Here is a 20,751-nt window from a genome sequence, read left to right as displayed (position 1 = left end):
TATTTAGGACCTGAGGTATTTGAAACAATCTGTATTCAGGTAAACTAAAGAAAGGCATCTAAATTGCAGATAAATCATCTGACCTCCATGATAACAAAAGTGAAGAATTTTTTAAACGATTAAGAATATAAGCCTGAAGGAAAGTACTGAGCTTCAAGCTGGAAAGATTCACTGGTACTAATGGTAAAGGCCTAAGACATTAGGTTTAGATGTCTTTATTTTATTTGCTAGGCAACAGAAAGATATTAAAGGATTTGAAAGCAATATCCTGGTTGCGGGGAAGATTAGAAGAGATTAGAGGCAGGAAGATCAGTTGGGAGATTACTGTAATAAGATTATAAGGGCTGAAATAACGGCAGAAGAGAAATTGAAAAGAGATCATGAGACACTATCAATTTGACAAGATTTTCTAACTAAACATGTAAAAGAAAGAATAGATAATGATTATTATGAACTGTGAAAATGAAGGATCCTTTAGCAAAATTAAGTTCTACCAGGAAGAAGAGAAAAATGGAAGTCAGTGACTGAATCAACAAAGTGATCCTTTGTTATCAATAAAATATTCTTCATTATTATCCTACCCACATCTTTGTAAACATCACTTTTATTAAATTCTCCTAAATTACCAGCTTGGAAGTATGATCCGTTTCCTTCTAGGACCTTCATTAACATAGTTCTCTATCTTTATCAGCCATAATTACCTCCATAACAAATATTAAAGCTTTTCATTTCCCCCACTATTCTCATGAAAAGTTTCAGCCCAGAGCCTTTTTTCTAGAATCCAACTGGTCCATTTTATCTTTGTTTTCTTCTGTTATCTTTCAGGATGCAGAAATCTAAAATATCAGAAGTGGGAATCATCTTCACCAGCCCCAGTAGAAACTGGTGTCTCTGGGGAAAGGAGATAGGAGGACATCAGAAAAGCTTGCACCTGTATATTATTAAGTAACCTCTTCCTTATTCTAGTAAGAGACATATTCCATACATGCTGGCCCAACCATCATAACTCATGGTTCCTCTCCTTGAAGATGTCTGCCAAAGGCCCATAAGTTATCTATCTTACCAAAGGATGTGAGGCTGGCCAGAAGGGGCCAGAGAATGGCTCAGGTAAGCTACTAGCATTAGTGAACTAACCTTTCCCTGATTACCTGACAGAATAAAATTTATTGATGTTGAGAATAAAGCAAGTAACTAATGACTAGCTATCTAAGAGAATCCTAGTATGCCCAACCAACCCACTGAAATTGTGGCCTCAAGATTCAAACTCCATTACCATACAGAATAGGAATGTAAGTCAGCTATGCTCCAGATTAAAATCATCTATTTAGAATGAAACAGGCATGTTCACCCTGATATAGCAGCAGTAAAGACAATGGTGCGAAGGAGTTGGATTTTAGGGATGGAAATGCACCAAAACTGACCTTGAGAGTTTTAGAAATCCCACTATAAATTCACAGAAAATATCCTAAAGTCTGGAGTATCAAGTCATAAGAGAATATGCTGTTCTAGCCCAATGGAATATACCAGCCCCTGACACAGAGGAGGCCTTTTTCCTATCTGTGAGAGAAACAAACTCCTTATGGATATAGAAGAGACCTTCTCTGGCAACATGGTGCCCCTTGATTCCTACAGAAGCTAATAGCACCTCTGAAAAGCCCTGCCTCTTATCCATATTCTTCTTTCTAAAGGATGATTCCTGCCTAGGAGCTGCTAGAACCAAAAAGTAGAATCAAAAAGTAGTCGTTATTTCCTTTTGGGACAGAAATGGCACAAATGTCGGTATGTGTGTAGATGCCATCATCTTGCCGACAAGCTGACAAGGAGAATTCAAACTGATGTTCTCCCTAGAATTTCAATCCATCAAGCCACCAACCCTAGTCCTAGTCCATAGTTCTAGGGTTTTTGTGATGGAGAAGAATAAAGATGAACAGAGAACTCAACCTGAGTAGCACCATGAGACTTGAGAGGGTAGGAGGAGTGAAATGGCTTACTGCAGAGGAGTTGAGTCAATATTTGTGATAAATAACTAAAGCAGATCAAATCAGGATGGCAAATGCCCAGCTGACCAAGAATAGGAGAGATAACTGAGAGCAATGGTTTATGAGAAGCAGAAGACAAAATGGGCCACTAGAACTGTTGCTCGGGTTATGAAACTTATGGTCTTATGATATAGCTATGGAGAATGAAATTCCTGTTAAACTTTTTTTTTTTTTTTTTTTGGTATGTAGAGCCAATATTTCTTTTGAAATACTCCCATCCTAGAAATGACCTATGAGACCCTAGAATAAATGAGATGATATTCACAAGGCAAAAATAATTCTGTGGTGCCTTTTACATTCCCACCCTGCTCTCACCTGGATGGTGCTCTTCAGTAAGAACTGCCTCTATATCAGGGGAGTGCCAGTAAATAAGGAGTTTATTTCCCAGAGAAATGCACAGAAATTCACATATTTTGGAATAGAGTCATGTTTTCAAAGAAGAAATCTGGACTACAATTCCTATACTTCACTTACTAAATGGGTTTAGTAAAATTAGACTACTGAGAAGTGGGAAGAAAATTATGAATGCATCCTGTCTACAGAATGAGAGTTTAGAACAAATGGGCCTTTCATGAATAGAGTCTAGACATTTTAATGATTCTCAGAATATCTGACACATGTAAGCAAAAGGAAAACAGAAATGAGTTGGTAGTTAAAGTTTGTAACTAATTATACTTATAAAAAACTCAAATTCCAAATTTTTATTTTTGTCACAAAAATTTCATCATTCTCACTACCTGACTTCATAGTGGAGGAAAAAAATAATCTTTTAAAAAGAATACATTTTATTTTAGGATACGAAATTGCAAATGGAAATGAAAATAACAATATGACATTTGACACCCACTAATCTAACAAACAAAAATGATGAAATCTGGTAACATCAAGAGTTGGTGAAGATGTTGAAAAATAGGAATTTGTATATGTTACAGATCGAATATATAACAGTAATATCATTGTGGTAAACTGAATCATTATTCATAATGTTGACATCTTCCCTGTATTAGCATTATAATCCACATCTTTGCCAAATTATTTTGCAATATCACCCACTACAATGAGCACAGTATATTTCCCTACCCCACATATGTTGACTTGGCTATGTAACTTGCTCTGGCCTATGCAGTTGAGCCAGTTCTAGGCGTGACACACATGAGGTTTTATGTATTTTCACCTATGTTCTTTTGCTTCTACAATTTCCCATAAGAAGAACTTGTTCTGACTAGTTGTTTGTCCAAGAGAATAAGAGAAATGGAGTGGACCTGAACCCAACCTCAATCAAATTTGTAGACTGGAACCCAGAATCTGGAGTCTAGAATCCAGTCCAGCTTATCTGATTTGCAATATCCCACAAACTAATAGGGAAAAATAAATACTTATTGCTTTAAACCACTATATTGAAGCATTTTGTTTGTTTGTTTAATGTGACATTACTGTAGCAATGCATGACTGATGAGCCATTCTGTAAAGCTATCTGGCAATACCTAATAAAATAGAAGATGTTCATACAGCCCAGAAATGGACATTTCCATATATGTGCACTAAAGCAGTGATTCTCAAATCTAACAAACACTTTCTTTTATAAACAGATCATTTTAAACACACATTTTTTTGTACTTCAACAAACTTAATCGTTCTATCCCCACACATTTTTTTTTTCAAAATCAACACAATATCCTAGATATAATATAAAAAAGTAATGAACAGAAAATCATGTGTCATAAGGTCAGGACTAGAATGAGGTATGCAAGGTGCTTATGGTGCAAAATTTAAGCACTGAAATTGAACTTGCAGAACCCTAAGAGTCTCTCCTTAAATTTTGTAGCAAGTCAACCTCATTTGTCTTACTTCATCCTGGCCCTAATTAAAACAATTTAATTGTATTAAAAATACAAATTCTGCCAAGAGCAGTGGCACACACCTGTAATTCCAGTGCTTGGGAGGCTAAGGCAGGAGGATTTTGAGTTCAAAGCCAGCCTCAGCAACGGCAAGGTGCTGAGCAACTCAGTGAGACCTTGTCTCTAAATAAAATACAAAATAGGGCTGGGGATGTGGTTCACTGGTTGAATGTCCCTGAGTTCAATCCCTGGTACTCCCCCCCTAAAAAAAATGCAAATACTTTTGTGACTTTATGAAGTAGATATTTATACCCATGAGTCACCATGAATGCAAACCCTACAAATGCAGACTGATACAGGTGTATTAGAGACTCAGATACTATGAATGGTATTGCTTGTGAAGTCATGAGTTTCCAAAATGGTAAATTCTCAGTAAAGTTCTGAACAAAGTAAAGTCTTCCCTAAACTAGCATGATGGTTTTAATTCATAAAAACAACAGCATACCCAAAAAACATACCAAAATTGATGAAGATTGTCTACCCATGAGGAGGGTGAAAGCTGAATATAAAAACAAACAATAACCACACCATATATAAAAACAGACCTCTAGCCCACAACCTGCAACAATCAGTCTAGAAGGCCAAACCACAATGTCATGAATTGAATGTTTCTCCCCCAGATTCATACATTGAAATCTAAGCTCCAGTGTGATCATATTTAGAAGTGAGGGACTCCAGGAAGCAGGCCTTCACCAGACACCAGATCTGCCAGCACTTGATCCTGGACTTGCCAACTTCTGGAACTGACTAATAAATGCATGTTAAACCCCCCCCCCCAATCTGGAGCTGTGCATGGTGGCACACTCCTGTAATCCAGCAGCTCAGGAGGCTGAGACGGGAAGATTGTAAGTTCAAACCCAGCCTCAGCAAAGGAGGTGCAGAGCAACTCAGTGAGACCCTGTCTCTTAATAAAATATAAAATAGGGCTGAGGATGTGGCTCAGTGGTTGAGTACTACTGAGTTCAATCCTCAGTACAAAAACAAACAAACAAACAAAAAAACTACCTAAATTATTAGAGCAGCCTGATCTGACTAAGCACACAACTTTTGTATTAATCAATACCTCTGTGGTATTCCTCCCAAAGACCAACAGTTCCAGAAAAATATCAAAAAAACATCTCAACTAAGGGACAGTCTACAGATATCTTGACCAGTATACCAGTCAAGGTCATCAAAATCAGAGAAAGTACTGAAAGCTGCCACAGCCAAGAGGAGTATAAGGATACATGACTATTATATTAAGTATAATGTGATATTTTAGAATAATAAAAGGACATTAGATAAAAATTAAGAAAATCTGAATAAAGTATGAACTTCAGTTAATAATAATGTACAAATATTTGTTCGTTAATTGTAACAACAATACCATATGGTAAGTGCCATCTTACATACCACATAAGATGTTAATAAGGGAGTATAAAGTACATGAAAACAGAAAATATATTACTGCCGTAATTTTTTCTGCAAATCTGAAAGTGTTACAAAAATATAGCTTAATTTTAAAAGGAGAAAACATTTATATGAAAAGTTTATTAAAGTTATTATAAAGTTAACATACTTTAAATATTGGTTGTGTGCTACCTGGTTATTATTATTGCCTATCCTTTTTGTGCGGTGTGTGGTGCTAGAGATTAAACACAACAGCACTTATCACTGGACTACACCCACAGTCCTTTTGGTATTTTATTTTTGAGACAGGGTTTCACTAAGTTACCCAGGCCAGCCTCCAACTTGTAAGCCTTCTACCTCAGAACTCCCAAGTTGCAGGAATTAGAGGCATGTGCCACCACACCCAGCTCCAATCCTTTTCTATATAAGTAATAGATCAGAGTTTCAATTATTATTTATCTTGAAAAATGAATTACAACTTCAGACCAACAGATTATACCTTTTCTTCCCTCCTGTCAAACACATAGCAGTTTTCTGAAGGGACCAAGGGTTTTCACATTCCCACATTCACCAACAGCCCGGGAATTTCTACAGCGAAATGCAACTCAATAACTACCACCGTAAATTTAAAGCTTTTTCTCATCTCCTTCTTTAGTACTGTTTGAGTCCTTTTTGCTCTACATATTATATTTTGGACTAGAGTTGGTGGTGTATTTTTCCTCTTTCCTTTTATGCTAAATACCTAAAAATACTGAGGACAGAGACCATGTCTTGGTCATCATTCCACTCCTCCACATCCACATCAAGTACTATGACTTGCTAACAGTATGACTCAATGAATTTATTAGCTGATGGTAAGAGACCAGAAATGCAACATAGAAAGTCCTTTTCTAAAAAAATCAATAAAACAAGTTTGTGAAGAAATTAGTGATTTGGCTTTGAAATGACCCTGAGGTTTAACAAGTTCCAGAAAAATCATGACAGTAGGCACAGAGTAAAAAGAGATAAGCAGTCAAGTTAGAAAATATAATAAAAACTTCCTCATTCTGACCAGAAATGGAGCTCCTGCTGCCTCACGTCTTATACTTCTCAAAATTGAAGGAAAATAGAAAATATACAGAGGAAAAAATTTGTAAGCAAGTATGAAAAAGGAGAATAGAAGCATTTTTTGTTTCTTTTAATTGGTTTTTTAAAAAATAAATGACAGAATGCATTACAATTCTTATTACACATATACAGCAAAATTTTTCATATCTCTGATTATATATAAAGTATGTTGACACCAATTTTTGTCTTCATACATGTACTTTGAATAATGATGTCTATCACATTGCACCATCCTTGCTAATCCCCTGCCCCCTCTCTTTCCCTCCCACCCCTCTGCCCTATCTAGAATTCATCTATTCCCCCCATGCTCCCCCTCCCTCCCCCATTATGAGTCAGCCTCCTTACATCAGAGAAAACATTCGGCATTTGTTTTTTTGGGATTGGCTAACTTCACTTAGCATTATCTTCTCCAACGCCATCCATTTACCTGCAAATGTCATGATTTTATTCTCTTTTATTGCTGAGTAAAATTCCATTGTGTACATATGCCACATTTTTTTTTTTATCCATTCATCCACTGAAGGGCATCTAGGTTGGCTCCACAGTTCAGCTATTGTGAATTGTGTTGCTATAAACATTGATGTGGCTATGTCCCTGTAGTATGCTGTTTTTAAGTCTTTTGGGTATAGACCAAGGAGAGGGTAGCTGGGTCAAATGGTGGTTCCATTCCCAGATTTACAAGGAATCTCCATACTGCTTTTCATATTGGCTGCACCAATTTGTAGTCCCACCAGCAATGTACACCGGAGTGTACCTTTTTCCTCACATCCTCACCAACACTTATTGTTGTTTGTCTTCATAATAGCTGCCATTCTGACTGGAATGAGATGATATCTTAGAGTAGTTTTGTTTTTTTTTTTAGTTGTTCATGAACCTTTATTTTATTTATTTGTGTGTAGTGCTGAGAATCGAACCCAGTGCCTCACGCATGCTAGGCAAGTGTGTTACCACTGAGCCATAATCGCAGCCCCTTAAAGTAGTTTTGATTTGCATTTCTCTAATTGCTATCGATGATGAACACCAGAGATTCTGCGTTTAATAGAAGAAGTAGGCCCTAATCTTCATCATGTGGGATTAGGCCCCAACTTCCTTAATAAGACTCCTATAGCACAAGAATTAAAATCAAGATTCAATAAATAGGATGGAGTCAAACTAAAAAGTTTCTTCTCAGCAAAAGAAACAATCTGTGAGGTGAATAAAGAGCCTACATTCTGGGAGCAAATTTTTACCCCTCACACATCAGACAGAGCACTAATCTCTAGGGTATATAAAGAACTCAATAAACTAAGTACCAAAACAACAAATAACCCAATGAACAAATGGGCCAAGGACATGAACAGACACATCTCAGAAGAGGATATACAATCAATCAACAAATATATGAACAGAAGCATTTTTGAAAAACTATCAATCTAGAAACTAACTCAAGAGAAACAGCTGATTGGGTCATAGAACAAAGTTGGGATTACAGAATCAGCAGCAACAGAGGGCTATAACTAAATATCTTCAATGTGCTGAGCTTGCAGATGATCACTGGGGCCTTGCTTCTCTTTCTCAGTTATCTTCATAACAATTCTATGAGATGCTTACTTTATTATTACCCTCAGGTATAAACAAGGTAACTAGTATTAAGATCATAAAACTCATTAAATGAGCCCTCACTGACTTTGTGCTAAAATGTGGTAAGGGCACCATCAATTTCATTACAGATAAGTTTATTTATTTATTTATTTGGTAAGTGGATTGAACCTAGTATTGCTTTACCACTAAGCCACATCCACAGCCCTTTTTATATTTTATTTTGAGACAGGGTCTCACCAAGTTGCTTAAGGCCTCACTGAATTGCTGAGGCTGATACCAAATTTGTGATAATCCTGCGGCAGCTTCTTGAGTTGCTGGGATTACAGGTGTGCTCCACCATGCCCAGCTAGGTCATAATTTTAAAGTGGAAAGTCTGGATATAATTAGCAGAAAGACCCAATGGGACTTGACCAGCTGGGCCTGCAGTCCTGGCTTGCCCCCAGGACGATGACTTATACAGACTCCCTGAAGACATTCTTTCATGTCCCAACAGCAGCAATCAGTGGGAAGAGGAGACAGAGGTCCTAAACACCAGGAGCCAGAAGTGACAGTAGTGCAGCTGGAACACTTACATGGAAGGTGAGCATCAGGGACCACCATTGGGGTAGGCAAGTGCTGCTGGGGCCCTCCAGAATGGACTCAGAATTGTAATTATGTATTCATATTTATAGTCCTACTCTCTAGGCAAATATAGCCTGAGAAACCCAGACTGAGTTGCTTTGTGATTAGTGGGTGAAAAAAAAAAAAAGAAAGATAGAAATTCTTAAAGTGAATCGTTTGATATTTTACAATACTTTATGCCATCCACCATAGGTGGTTTAATTTCCTAACATCTATCTTATTTATAAGAGTAACATATGATGCATTCATTGTTGTTGATTTGAGAATTGTATGATCATGTTTTGAAAACATTACTATATCCTTCTGTAACAAATCTAGGACAAGGACTCACAGGCACACCATGCTGCTGCAAGAAGCAATAGTTACTTGTTCTCCAGGGGCTCTAAGAAAAGGACGAAAGCAATGTGCCAGGACTAGGAGAGAACTGTTTTCATTTAATGCAAGGTGGAAACATCATTTCATAGACAATTGGGCTTCCTGCCTATGAGGCTATCTGAACTTTGCCTAAACTAATTAAAACCTCCAATAAATAAATTGATTTGAAAGGACTGACACTATTTACCTGCAATTTTCAATCTTCTGACTGGCTAATCAATGCTAAAAAGAGATTTCCATAAAGCCAACTATCAAAAGTATTCACATATGTTTTTAATGAAACATGTTACAGAAATCATAAATGGCTGCAACAAAAAAGCATAATTCCCCAGGTGTGGTGGCACACACCTGGAATCCCAGCAGCTGGGAAGGATGAGGCAGGAAGATCATGAGTTCAAAGCTGGCCTCAGCAAAAGCAAGGCACTAAGCAACTCAGTGAGGCCCTGTCTCTAAATAAAATACAAAATAGGGATGGGGATGTGGCTCAGTGGTGAGTGTCCCTGAGTTCAATCCCCAGTCACCACCACCACCAAAAAAGCATAATTCACTAAAAAGGTACTGTCATAATGTTTATATAATTTTATATATTATTTCCTTTTGCAGGTGCTACAAACAAGACTTTTAAAGGACTTTATATTTTACTTCTAAAAGCTTTTTATTTTTTCTATTTTTTTTTATTTTTTATTTTTTTAGGTGCTAGGCATCAAATGCAGGGCCTCATGCATGCTAAACAAGTATACTTCCACTGAGCCCCCATATTTTACATGTAAATCATACTTATACCTAGAAATTGAGCTGGGCATTAAACCATGGATGCCCTTAATATTCAAGAAATAGTAGGGAAAAAGCCCTGGCCTATGACCACTGATACACAACTTCTTTTCCCTACTAATCACTATACTTAAAGACATCATTTAAGTTTTCTCTTTGGACTGAGCAATAATAAATCTTTATTTTCTCTTAACAGCTCACCAGTCCACGCAAGCTTTGAATTTATATCTCCAGTCCAAACAGCATGTTTTATCTCTTTACTCTTCTTTCTCTATCACATTTATTCACATGGCAAAACTAAAAATGCTCACTTTTAAGAATCATAGATCCTTTAACTGTTTTTAAAAGCTTACAGAAATTGTTACATTATTTTCTGTAGTAAGCAATAAAAAATAGGTCAATGTAAAACCCAACTATTTATAGGAATACTTTTATAATCCAAACTAATTAATGTCTACAAATATTTTCTCAAACTTCATTGATGTTATATTGTCATCCAATCTGGGCTTTCCCTCTAAAAATAGAATCTGTTCAAATAATGTAAGAGCAAGAAAAAGTTTTTCTTAGGATGGTGACTTTATAATTGATTAGATTTGTCATAATACTTGTAAAGATACATTTTAGATTTATTTTATAATAATGCATACATAACTTCCAGTTTAGGGGAAAACAATTAAGAAGCTAGTTTCTAATGTTTAAAATTCCATTTTTGCCTCTTACACTTCATATCCCAAATGTAAGGGTACAACTTAAAACATCCCTTTCTCAAAGAGTCATTACAAACAAACATTTCTGCAACATATGTAAGAAAAAAATTTCTCTCTGAAACATAATGTCAACTTTGAGCCTGAACTTAAGTATAATTTGTTTAGTTTTGTTTAAAATAAAAGATATCAATGAGGATAATTCTACACATACAATAAAACACACACACACACACACACACACACACACACACACACACACATACATATACACCAACCCCAGCCCTCAGGAAAAGTGCAAACCAGGTCATACCAATTCTTACTATGTAACACTTTACAAATCTAAATAAACATCATAGAAAAAGAACCAACTGAGTCAAGTGGGTGTAATAAATTACAAAACACCCCAACAGCATTATTTTATTTGTTCTATTAGAAATATTCAATAAACAGCACCTATCAAATAAATGAGAAAGATGAATTTTGAAAGGGGGGTAAAATTTCTTATTCCCAAGACAAGTAGACTTACCAAAGGAAGGAACTGTGTGAACTTTGCTTGTGTCTATTTACTAATAAAATACTGACTTTGTAGCCACACCAAATACCTCTAAAGAACAAAACTCCAGACCCAAACTGATTATGTGTAAAAATTACTTCATTTTTAAAGACTATTTTATTCCTCAAAGTGTTTATACTGTTTCAGCTATTTTAAATTGTTAAGCTTTTTTTTAAAAAAAAAATAGCAAAACAAATAGGTCTTATTCCCTGACCTAAACATTCCTTTAAAGTCCTTTAACTCTGCACAAGTTTTACTCAAAACTTCTAAAAAGATGGATACTTACCCAGAGCTTTTACAAGATTTGGAGATCAACTTCAGAAACAAAGTTAGAGTTCTCCACAGAGTAAGAGTATAACTAGCACAATTCCAGTTTCCTAAAATTCAGAGGGCAAAAATACTCCTCAGATAAACGTTGCCTTATTTTGCACCAAAATTACACAGTGATTCCTCTAGCTACAGCCATGGCTAACAAAACACTGCTGGAACTAGCTGGGCCTCCTCACTTTCTTATTTTAGCTCAGTACGTAGTGCAGGAATGCCTGCTATATTTAAATGATGGGTAAGAGGAACACATGAGCAACTGTCCTGCTCCACTGTAAAATCAAAAACACTTCATTACACATTTTCTGTCTTCTGGAAGACGCAAAACCCATTATAGACATCTTCACAATGACATCTCAAGTACAGTAAGGATGTGTACAATAGACATTCAGTACTGTGGTTCCAATCAATAACCCATTGTCCTGACTATTGAAATCTGAGAAAGTATATCCAGCATAAGAGATACCATTATCTATTTTAACCTGTCATTTCACTGTGAGATGCAAGCCTATAGAATACAAGAGTTTAGGGAAATAAGCTACCAGAGTGCCTTGAATTTATATAGCATTTTGCAGTCTTAAAAGCACTTTCTCATTCATTTAACCATCTCCTATGAAGCTACATTCTAATCAAAAGACCAATTCTCTCACCAAGCTGGAAGGCAACATACAAACATTCAAATGATGCCTAAGCATGTGCTTATGGCTGTTTAAGTTGTGGTATTTGTGCATTTGCACACTGTCAATTCCATTTTAGACCCACATCTGGGCAACCACTGAGCTACTGTGACCCATCTCTCCAGTCATGTTTACACCACACCATCCCTTCATCCCCTTAGTGTTTTCTCCATTAGTTGCTTCTCTGGCAATCACCTCTTCTGAACACAGAGGAATGCGCTTATTATTGAACATTTGCCCAATTACCTCAGGAGAATCCTCTTGAGTTTTAGTTGTCAAACAAATGATAATAGTGCTGAGTATTAACAATATCCCTGTGAACTAAGAGGAAGGAGAAACTTAGGTGGTGAAGTGAAACAAGTAATGGACCACTAGTGCCATCTATCTTGGAAAGCCTTGGGTATGTCCAGTCTGAGCTGTGTGCCATCTTGTCATGTATTGCCACTGGGCAACAACATTTGATAGAAATACAAAGATGAGAAAGTTACAATCCTTGCTCTCTAGCTCTTCAGAGTATACTGAGGAAATCTTCCCTTCTAAAGGTACTGTAAAAGTCTCCACCAAGTTCTCATCCTCGTTTACAAATTAAGCTGCTTTCACATTGAAATACTTCCCCCCACCCTACTGAAATACTTTTAATGTGTTTACTTATATTGTTAGGACAACTAGTATTATAACAGTGCTCATTTTTTTTTTTGCAGGTGGAGTTAAACAATTTTTTTTACTTTATTTATTTCTTTATGTGATGCTGAAGATTGAATCCAGTGCCTCTCATATGCTAGGTGAGCGCTCTACCACTGAACCACAACCCCAGTCCCTCATTTTGTTTTGAACAATTTTTATTCCACACATACAAAAAAGAATATCAGCTATATTAAGGATATTAACAGACTTTTGTGAGCAATTCCAAGAGTCTCTGGATCAATGATAAAGCAGGCAGCACAGTGCCTGACTCATAAAGGTTAATTCCTCATCCCTCCCTAGTTCCAATCAACAGTTTACACTCAATTTATTTATTTATTTACTTATTTTTAATTTTATTTTGGTGGTGGTACTAGAGATTGAACCGAGGACCTCATGCATGTCAGGCCACATCCCCAACCCCAAACTTGTTTCTAAGATGTGACTTCTATGTACAGTCCTTGTTCTAAGGAAATAAAATACATCTGGAGACATCAGCAAACAAGACAACATATTAGAAGACACTAATTGTTCAATATGGAAAACAAGTCCAGAAACTTGGAAGAATATAACTGACATGAGATAGTGTATCCAAATAATAACTGACAGTAATAATAGAGCTATAGTTTATTTTTCTTAATAGACAAAAAAAATATTTTGTAAAGAAATATTTCAGTAAAACTGGCTACAAAGCAAATTTATATAATATCAAAAACTATTTTTACTCTAGCTTCTCTTATAACCTTAGAAATGACTGCTAAAGTTAGAAGAGGGGACAGGCAAATACATGAACTTAAAATGGTGCTAAATTATTTCTAGCCACATTATGTTTCTATAAGTTATGTTTCATTGTGCCTGCCAATATTGTTCTGAAAAAATTTCCCAACTAAATCTTTCTTCTACTCCCTCTTCTCCACATAGGCAATTTTTTTTTTCTTGCATTGGTAGAAAGTACAAGGTGTGTCACACAAATTGGCTCCCAAAGCCAGTAATTTTCAACATTCTTTATATTAAATTTATAATATGGACCAGAAGAACATCCTTTCTTAAATTCTTCCCCTAAAGAACATATCAAATGTATTAATATTCTGAAACATCAGTAAACATGCATAATTTTACTCAGTAAACACAATTCTTGACTTCATAAGAAATTACTACATGGTAAATTTCCAAATCATTTCCTAAAGGACAGTTCCACTGCTGAGTCACCACAACCAACTGGCATAATTTTCATTCATTTAATGATTACAAACTCAGCATGTGTTAAGCCAAAATACACTCTTTTCTAGATCCTAAGAAAGACAAGACCTACTCTCATGGAGTTTACAAGGACATGGAGACAATGCAAAATTAACAAATAAGCCAGAATTACTTTAAACAGTGTTTGGTGCTATACAGAAAATTCAAACCTGGTGAGATGCCAGTGACATAATGGCCATTTTAGGTAGGGTCAGTAGGGAAAGCCTCTAAAGAAACGAATTTGAGCAGAGATGTGAATGGCAAGTAGACTGCCATTCCAAATCAATTGGAAAAGCCTTCTGGGTAGAAGGTACAGCTGGTGCAAAGTCTGGAACAAGCTAGGGATGTTTAAAAAGGAATCCCAGCTTGTATGGGATATCATGATCAGAGAAAAGAGAAGTTCAGATTCAAAGGGTAGGATGATCATTACACTTTGTAAGCCAGGGTAATATATCTATATTTTATTTTCTGTGTAATGGAAAGCCATTTAAGGAAGCCACATAAAATGTGGAATTGTATTCACTAATTAGATTCAAAACTGGGGGAAAAATACATATATAGTCCATGTATTTGATTGCTACTATACCTATATTCAATGAAATTCATCCCAAGACACCAACATGAAATCTTGGAGTCAAAAAAAAAAAATCTTAAGGAATATAAAGTTTCATTTTAAATAGATACATAAACTGGGAGGCTGAGAAAAAGACATCATACAGATTGCTTCATTAATGACTAAACGAAATATCTCCAACAGTAAGTAAAGGCAACTAAGGTATATGAAATACATTGTAAACTCAAAACTGACATTAATCAGAAAATTGTCCTTTTCTGTGTCCACAAACTGAACCACCATGAGTGAGATATATATGACTCATCATAGAATTGAGCCTCTGACCTCAATTAAAAGTGACAATTTAGTTGGAGCATATGCCCAGTAATATGTTTGATCAATTCTAGTGTTTCAATCCCAAATCACTTTGCATATTTTAACTTGAGAGATTTATTCATCCAGTGAATGATAAAGACCTATTATTGCCAGATGCAGTGGCACACACCTATAATTCCAGTGCTTGGGAGGTTAAGGCAGGAGGATCTTGAGTTCAAAGCCAACCTCAGCAAATAATGAGGCACTAAGCAACTCAGCGATATCCTATCTCTAAATAAAATACAAAACAGGGCTGGGGGTGTGGCTCAGTGGTTGAGTGCCCCTGGATTCAGAGCCCAGTACCAAAAAAAAAAAAAAAAAAAAATAGAACAATCATTTTCAACAGGGAAACAAAACTGAGCTGTAGCTAATATGATTTAACAATACAGGAGAATTGCTTCTGTATTTATCATTTTAATTTAAAATGCAAACATATTTTATAATATAAACAACTTTTAGCCTAAGCCAAGATATTATATCATGCATTTGTTTCCCAAAAGAAATGACATAGAATTTCAAATATCTTTGAAATTTCTAGAAACAAAATTGAAAAATCATTTAAACTGCTTGGTGAAAAATGGCAAAAGTGAATATTTATAAGAAAAAGTGTGTCATGCAAAGTGTTTTAAATACAACTCTAAAACCTTAGAACATAGGTTATAAGAGAAAGTGCCATCAACATCAAAGAATAAAGTTATGCCATTTTTTTAAGATAAATCTATCATTTTTCTGAATAATAACTTCATGACTACCCCAATCTATAATTAATTTTCTGCTTTCTAGAAAAGCATTGTCTTATGATATTAATTCACTTGAAATCTTACAAGTATTATAATTAAGGGTTTTTTTTAATTAGGTTAAAAGTTCATTCTATTTTCAGTAAATCATAAAATTATATTAACACTCTCCTATCCAACTTAAAGGCTGAGCACCAAAAATCAATTATCAAAGCTAATCATTGTAGAGCTACTCCTAATATGTTTATTTTCTCCTTTCTTTTTATAATTCATTTTTCTTATATAAGATATGGTTGCCTTTGCAAAGTTTTCTGTGTGTGACCTAACTGAATACTATGAAATTCTTGGAACTGTATCCCTACTCTAAATAGTTTTGGCTCAGCAGTGAAGATCAAGCAAACCCAGTGGTGAGAGCAGGGAAGTAGTATAATGAAACTAAACTACACCTTGAAAAGAACCACTTAATATTTTTTACTTAGAAAACTACATGTGAGCTAAAAACAGGTGTGCTTGTTCACTAAGGTCCTTTCCCTTTATTGTTTTAAATGAGATTCCACAATTCATGGTTCTCTGGATCTGAACTTCACTTTCACATCTTTGTGTCTTTGGAGAAAGTTCATCCATCTCTATCTCAAATTCAGTACTAGAATTCTCTCACCCTTCCTGGTTCAGTTCCAGGGAAATTTCCACTGGGTTGTCCTCCTCCACCTTACATTATGGAAACTTGTACTCATGTTATAAACTCCTTATTTTTAGCCTGAGTTTTACAAACATCCTTCTCATCATAGTACCAACCACAGTTCCTATGCATAGGAGGCATTTGAGAATCATTATTTTTTTCAATTTAAAGTTAAGCACAATTGCTAAAAAACAGTCATATAAAGTTGAAAATATTAAAATTGCCATAGATTGGGGCTGGGATTGTGGTTCAGTGGTAGAGCGCTCGCCTAGCACGGGCGGGATCCGGGTTCGATCCTCAGCACCACATAAAAATGAAGGCATTGTGTTGTGTCCATCTACACCAATAAATAAATAAATAAATAGATATTTTTTTTTAAAAAAATTGCCATAGATAATCAAGATATTAAGAAGAACACACCAAGGATCTAAGAACAATTCAGAACATTTTTACTAGATTCCACCCCTACAGGTGCAGAGCAGTTTCTGCATCACAGAAGCCCTGGCTCCTGTCTCATAGCTCTGCCTCACTGTGATGGTGTGGGAGGCCTGTGTCACCTGCAGATCACCTAAACGCAGTTCTAGATTCACAGCCTTTCCAAGAACATACTTGCCTTCATCATAGGAAGAACAAGGACCACAATGCTAAAGAGCAAAATTAATCCTGTCAGACCCATTGAGATCTCTCTGCAGGGTGAAGCTGACCAGAGGAAGACAGTCTCTGCCTAATCTAGAGGAGGAGCTAGCTAGTGAGTTCTTCTCTGAGCCTTCCTCCTCAAGAACTTTTAGAAACTTGTTCCCAAACAGAAGGGAAACTAGCAAGAGAAAGAAGAAATTAAGTTAACAGCAAATTTTTGGCAGTTTTTCTAACTTCCAGCTTCTCACTTTAATTTAAAAGGGAAAAAACTGGGCATGGTGATGCATGCCTATAAATCCCAGCAACTCAGGAGACTGAGGTAGGAGGATTACAAATTCAAGGCCAGCCCCAGCAATTTAGCAAGGCTATGTCTCAAAATAAAATAATAAAAAGGGCTGAGGATGTAGCTTAGTAGTGAAGTGCCCCTGGGCTAAATCCCCCATACCAAAAATATAAAAAGTAAATGAAATAAAAGGGAAGAAAAAGGCCTCCAATATCGGTCACTGACTTTTGAAAAACCTAATCTTTTCTGAAATGGTTTAGTCTTAATTTTACATTCTCAATACAAAGTCGCCTTCCTCCTTTATATTGTCATAGAAATATCAGAGAGGTGAGTGTTCTCTGTGTGCTTCTCCTTTTATCTTCATTTATGACAAAATGTGCAAGAAACCACACAGGAAACAGAAGTCGAGCATCACTGGGAAAGAGACCCAGGTTCACTCTATTATTTGTCTTGCCCAATGGTCTGTCCATCTTCAAAATGTCTCTACCTCTTATATACCTAGATAAGAATTGCTCCTACCCAAACTGACAACGTATCAGTGAGAAATGCTAGATTTAATGTTGCTGGAATAAAATGTAACAATTTTCTTCTTTAAAAACTGCACCCTTTCTCAGTAAATATTTTGCTTATTGGTTCTTCTGTATAAAACTGGCATGTGGCCACTGTATTGTGGGCTCATCCGCACATACATGCACAGATGATAATTTAACTTAATTTAAGCAAAATTTTAAAATTTGAATGTGTATTCGTGAGAAAAATTCACATTTAAAACTTTTTACAATTAATTTTCAGGAAGAAAAATTCAATGCATTTACCAATAAATTCATGATATATCTACTCAAATAACTTTTTTAAAAAGTTATTTGGGACTTGAAAGTGATATATTTGCCTGAAGCAAGGAAGACAATATTATATGACAAGTAGCCACCCTAAAGAATGAAAAATCAGAAAGCCAGGGTCTCTAGAATGACTGGATCCAGTGGGCTAAGCAGTATCTATGTAAATGGGGAGAGGATTCTTGGGTACAGAATCCTACAGATAGTATCCTCTGAGGGATACAATCCAAGGGATAGTATGAAACAAATGTAAACAGAAAAGAGTTCAACTTAATCAAGATGCTGAAGGTTAGTATCTTAAATGAACAAGTCCTAACTGGATACATTGTTGCAAGTGTTTAGAAAGTGTTTTCTCAAAGGAGCCATACACAAGAAAATGAATTTCCAGACCTAGACTTCCAGAGTATGTAAATCACTCGCTGGGAGATACAGGTGTTAATACTTATCTATGTCCATACATAATTCGGAACTACAGGAATTTCCCCTGTGAAATTAAAGGGTGGGGGCTGTTGTTTTAAGAAACGCCCATCTATCTTGAATCCACGATTATTTTCACATTTCAAGGATTGTAACACTTCCTTTGAAATACTTTGTTTCTGCATTGTCTCTGGAGTGTTACTGTTGGCGTAGTCTTGTCTGTAGTGGCTGTCTATCGATTCAGCTCCAAGTTTATTAGCACTGTCCTAGTTGCTTCTGCACTGAAGACCGTGGCCATGAGACACGCGGGAAGCACCGGGTTAGCCAGTGGAGCTTTAGGGGAGAGACCAGTAGCGATCTTTTAAAACCTCAACTGGGACCATCGGAAATTCCAGATCTCCTGTCCCACCTGGTGTCCCTTCCACATTCCGTTTGGTGACTTGACACGTCATCCGAGCTCCTGCGAACACCTGCGGGAATCCCTCGCCCTGCCTACATCAGAGCAACTACTCTGCGGGGCTCCGCTCGCGGCGGGCGCGTCCCGGAGGCCCGCTCCCCACCGGGCAGCGGTCGGCCCATTCCAGCCGGACCGGACCCAGCTTCTGACGTTCAGCGCCCGCCTCGGGGCAAGGGGGGAAGGAAGCGGTCTGACACTGAGGCCCCGCGGTTCGGACGCAGCCGCCCGACGGGAAGCCGTCCCGGGAAGTCCCTCGCTCCCGACGTCCGTCCTCCCGGGTGTCCAGCCAACCGGCAAGGAGACCGCGGCCGGAGGTCGGACCGGGCCGCGGTGCCGTCGCGGCCGGCCGGGCCCGCCAGGCGGCGTCACTCCTCCTCCGCCTCCCGCGGGCCCCCGAAGGCCGCCAGCCGCCACCTGAGGCGCCGCGTCCCGGGCGGGCGGCCGCCGGCGTCCCGTGCGCGGGCCCCGGCGCGGCCCCGAGCGCGCGCCCGGCCGCCCGCCCCCGCCGGCCGCGGCCCCGCGCGAGTTGCACTAACTTTCCCGGGCGGGGGAGGGGCGAGCGCGGGCCCCGCTGTCCCGGCCTTACCTGTGCTCAAGTTGTCGTTGATTTTCAAGGGCACCCGCAGGATGTAGACCAGGAAGAGCACGATGAAGAACCACACGGTGCACAGATAAGTCCAGGACCAAACCATGCAGGACTTGAGCTGCTCCAGAAAGCCCGTGGCCGCTTCAGCCATTTTTCAGCGCTGCTCTCTGCTGCCGCGGCTCTCGGTGTCTGCCGGGATGATTCACCGGCCCCGAGGCGCCGCTCGCGCTGCCGCCGCCGCCGCCGCCGCCGCGGCCCGGGCGCCCCCGAGCCCGCCCGCCGCCGGGGACGCGGGCGCCGCGGGAAATCGCGCGGGCCGCGGCGCGCTCGCCGTCCCGGCTCCAGCCTCCTGGCTAAGTCTCTGTAGGCCCCTACAAGTGGCTTGCGTGGAGCGATCACGTGGCCCCCTGCCCCGCGTTGGGATGCCTTTTATATTTATTATACTCAAATTTGGAAAGACAGGCCCAGGGGAGCGCTGAAGGAAACTCGACGTAGTAATAAGTCACATACGTTGAGCGCTTACTATACGTCAGGCAGAGTTCCCCCTTTGTATAATCTCAGTTAATCCTTATAACAGTTCACACTATTATCCTTCTTGGATAGACAGAGAAACTGAGGCTCATAACTGTCCCCATGTTTTACCCAAGGTCGAGCCCAAACCCCAGTTGCAATCATAAGTTCCAGAACCAAGGTATTAAACCAAATGCACTATTTCTTTCTCGCAAGACTCCAGCTCAGAGGGATGAATGAACCCAGGACACTTAGAGTCTTAAGAGCTGTGTTCTCGTTACCAATTAGTAGGTCTGAAGTCGCTGATTAGCAAGATTTTTGGTTAACAGACGCTATTTACCTTTGTTCTGTCTCTTTTGAAGCAGCATAGGGAGGGAGTTTCCAAAGAAACATTGACAAGAGGAATATCCTCCGGGTTTTGTGTTTTGTTATTTTTGTTTTGGGGTTTTGTTTTTCTTTGTTGTTGTTGTTGTTGTTATTGTTTTGTTTTTCTTTTTTCCGGTAACAATTAAAATGACTCTTAGCTTGTTTGTTTGTTTTTTAATTGATTTTATTTTTTTAAATACACGACAGCGGAATGCATTACAATTCTTATTACACATATAGAGCACAATTTTTCATATCTCTGTTTATATACAAAGTAGGTCGACACCCATTAGCTTGTTTTTAATATAAACAATTCTCTGTGATAATTTTGCCTTTTCCTGAACCTACTATTTT

At 38.0% G+C, this 20,751-nt stretch overlaps 1 protein-coding gene across 1 annotated transcript in view; it reads right to left on the bottom strand.

Moving 5' to 3' along the window:
* The window catches only part of St7 (suppression of tumorigenicity 7), a 262,405-nt gene extending 242,640 nt beyond the window's left edge, over positions 1–19,765 (bottom strand). The window contains exon 1 of the mRNA XM_076861670.2: positions 19,522–19,765. Within this exon, the coding sequence (XP_076717785.1) occupies positions 19,522–19,672 (151 nt within the window). The 5' untranslated portion in view covers positions 19,673–19,765. The remainder of the gene's footprint in view (positions 1–19,521) is intronic.
* Positions 19,766–20,751: the final 986 nt, after the last annotated feature.

Source organism: Callospermophilus lateralis, chromosome 1 (assembly GCF_048772815.1).
Source record: "Callospermophilus lateralis isolate mCalLat2 chromosome 1, mCalLat2.hap1, whole genome shotgun sequence".
Taxonomy (NCBI): domain Eukaryota; kingdom Metazoa; phylum Chordata; class Mammalia; order Rodentia; family Sciuridae; genus Callospermophilus; species Callospermophilus lateralis.
The sequence above is the reverse complement of the archived record's forward strand: the minus strand, read 5'-3'. Positions and strand labels throughout refer to the sequence as shown.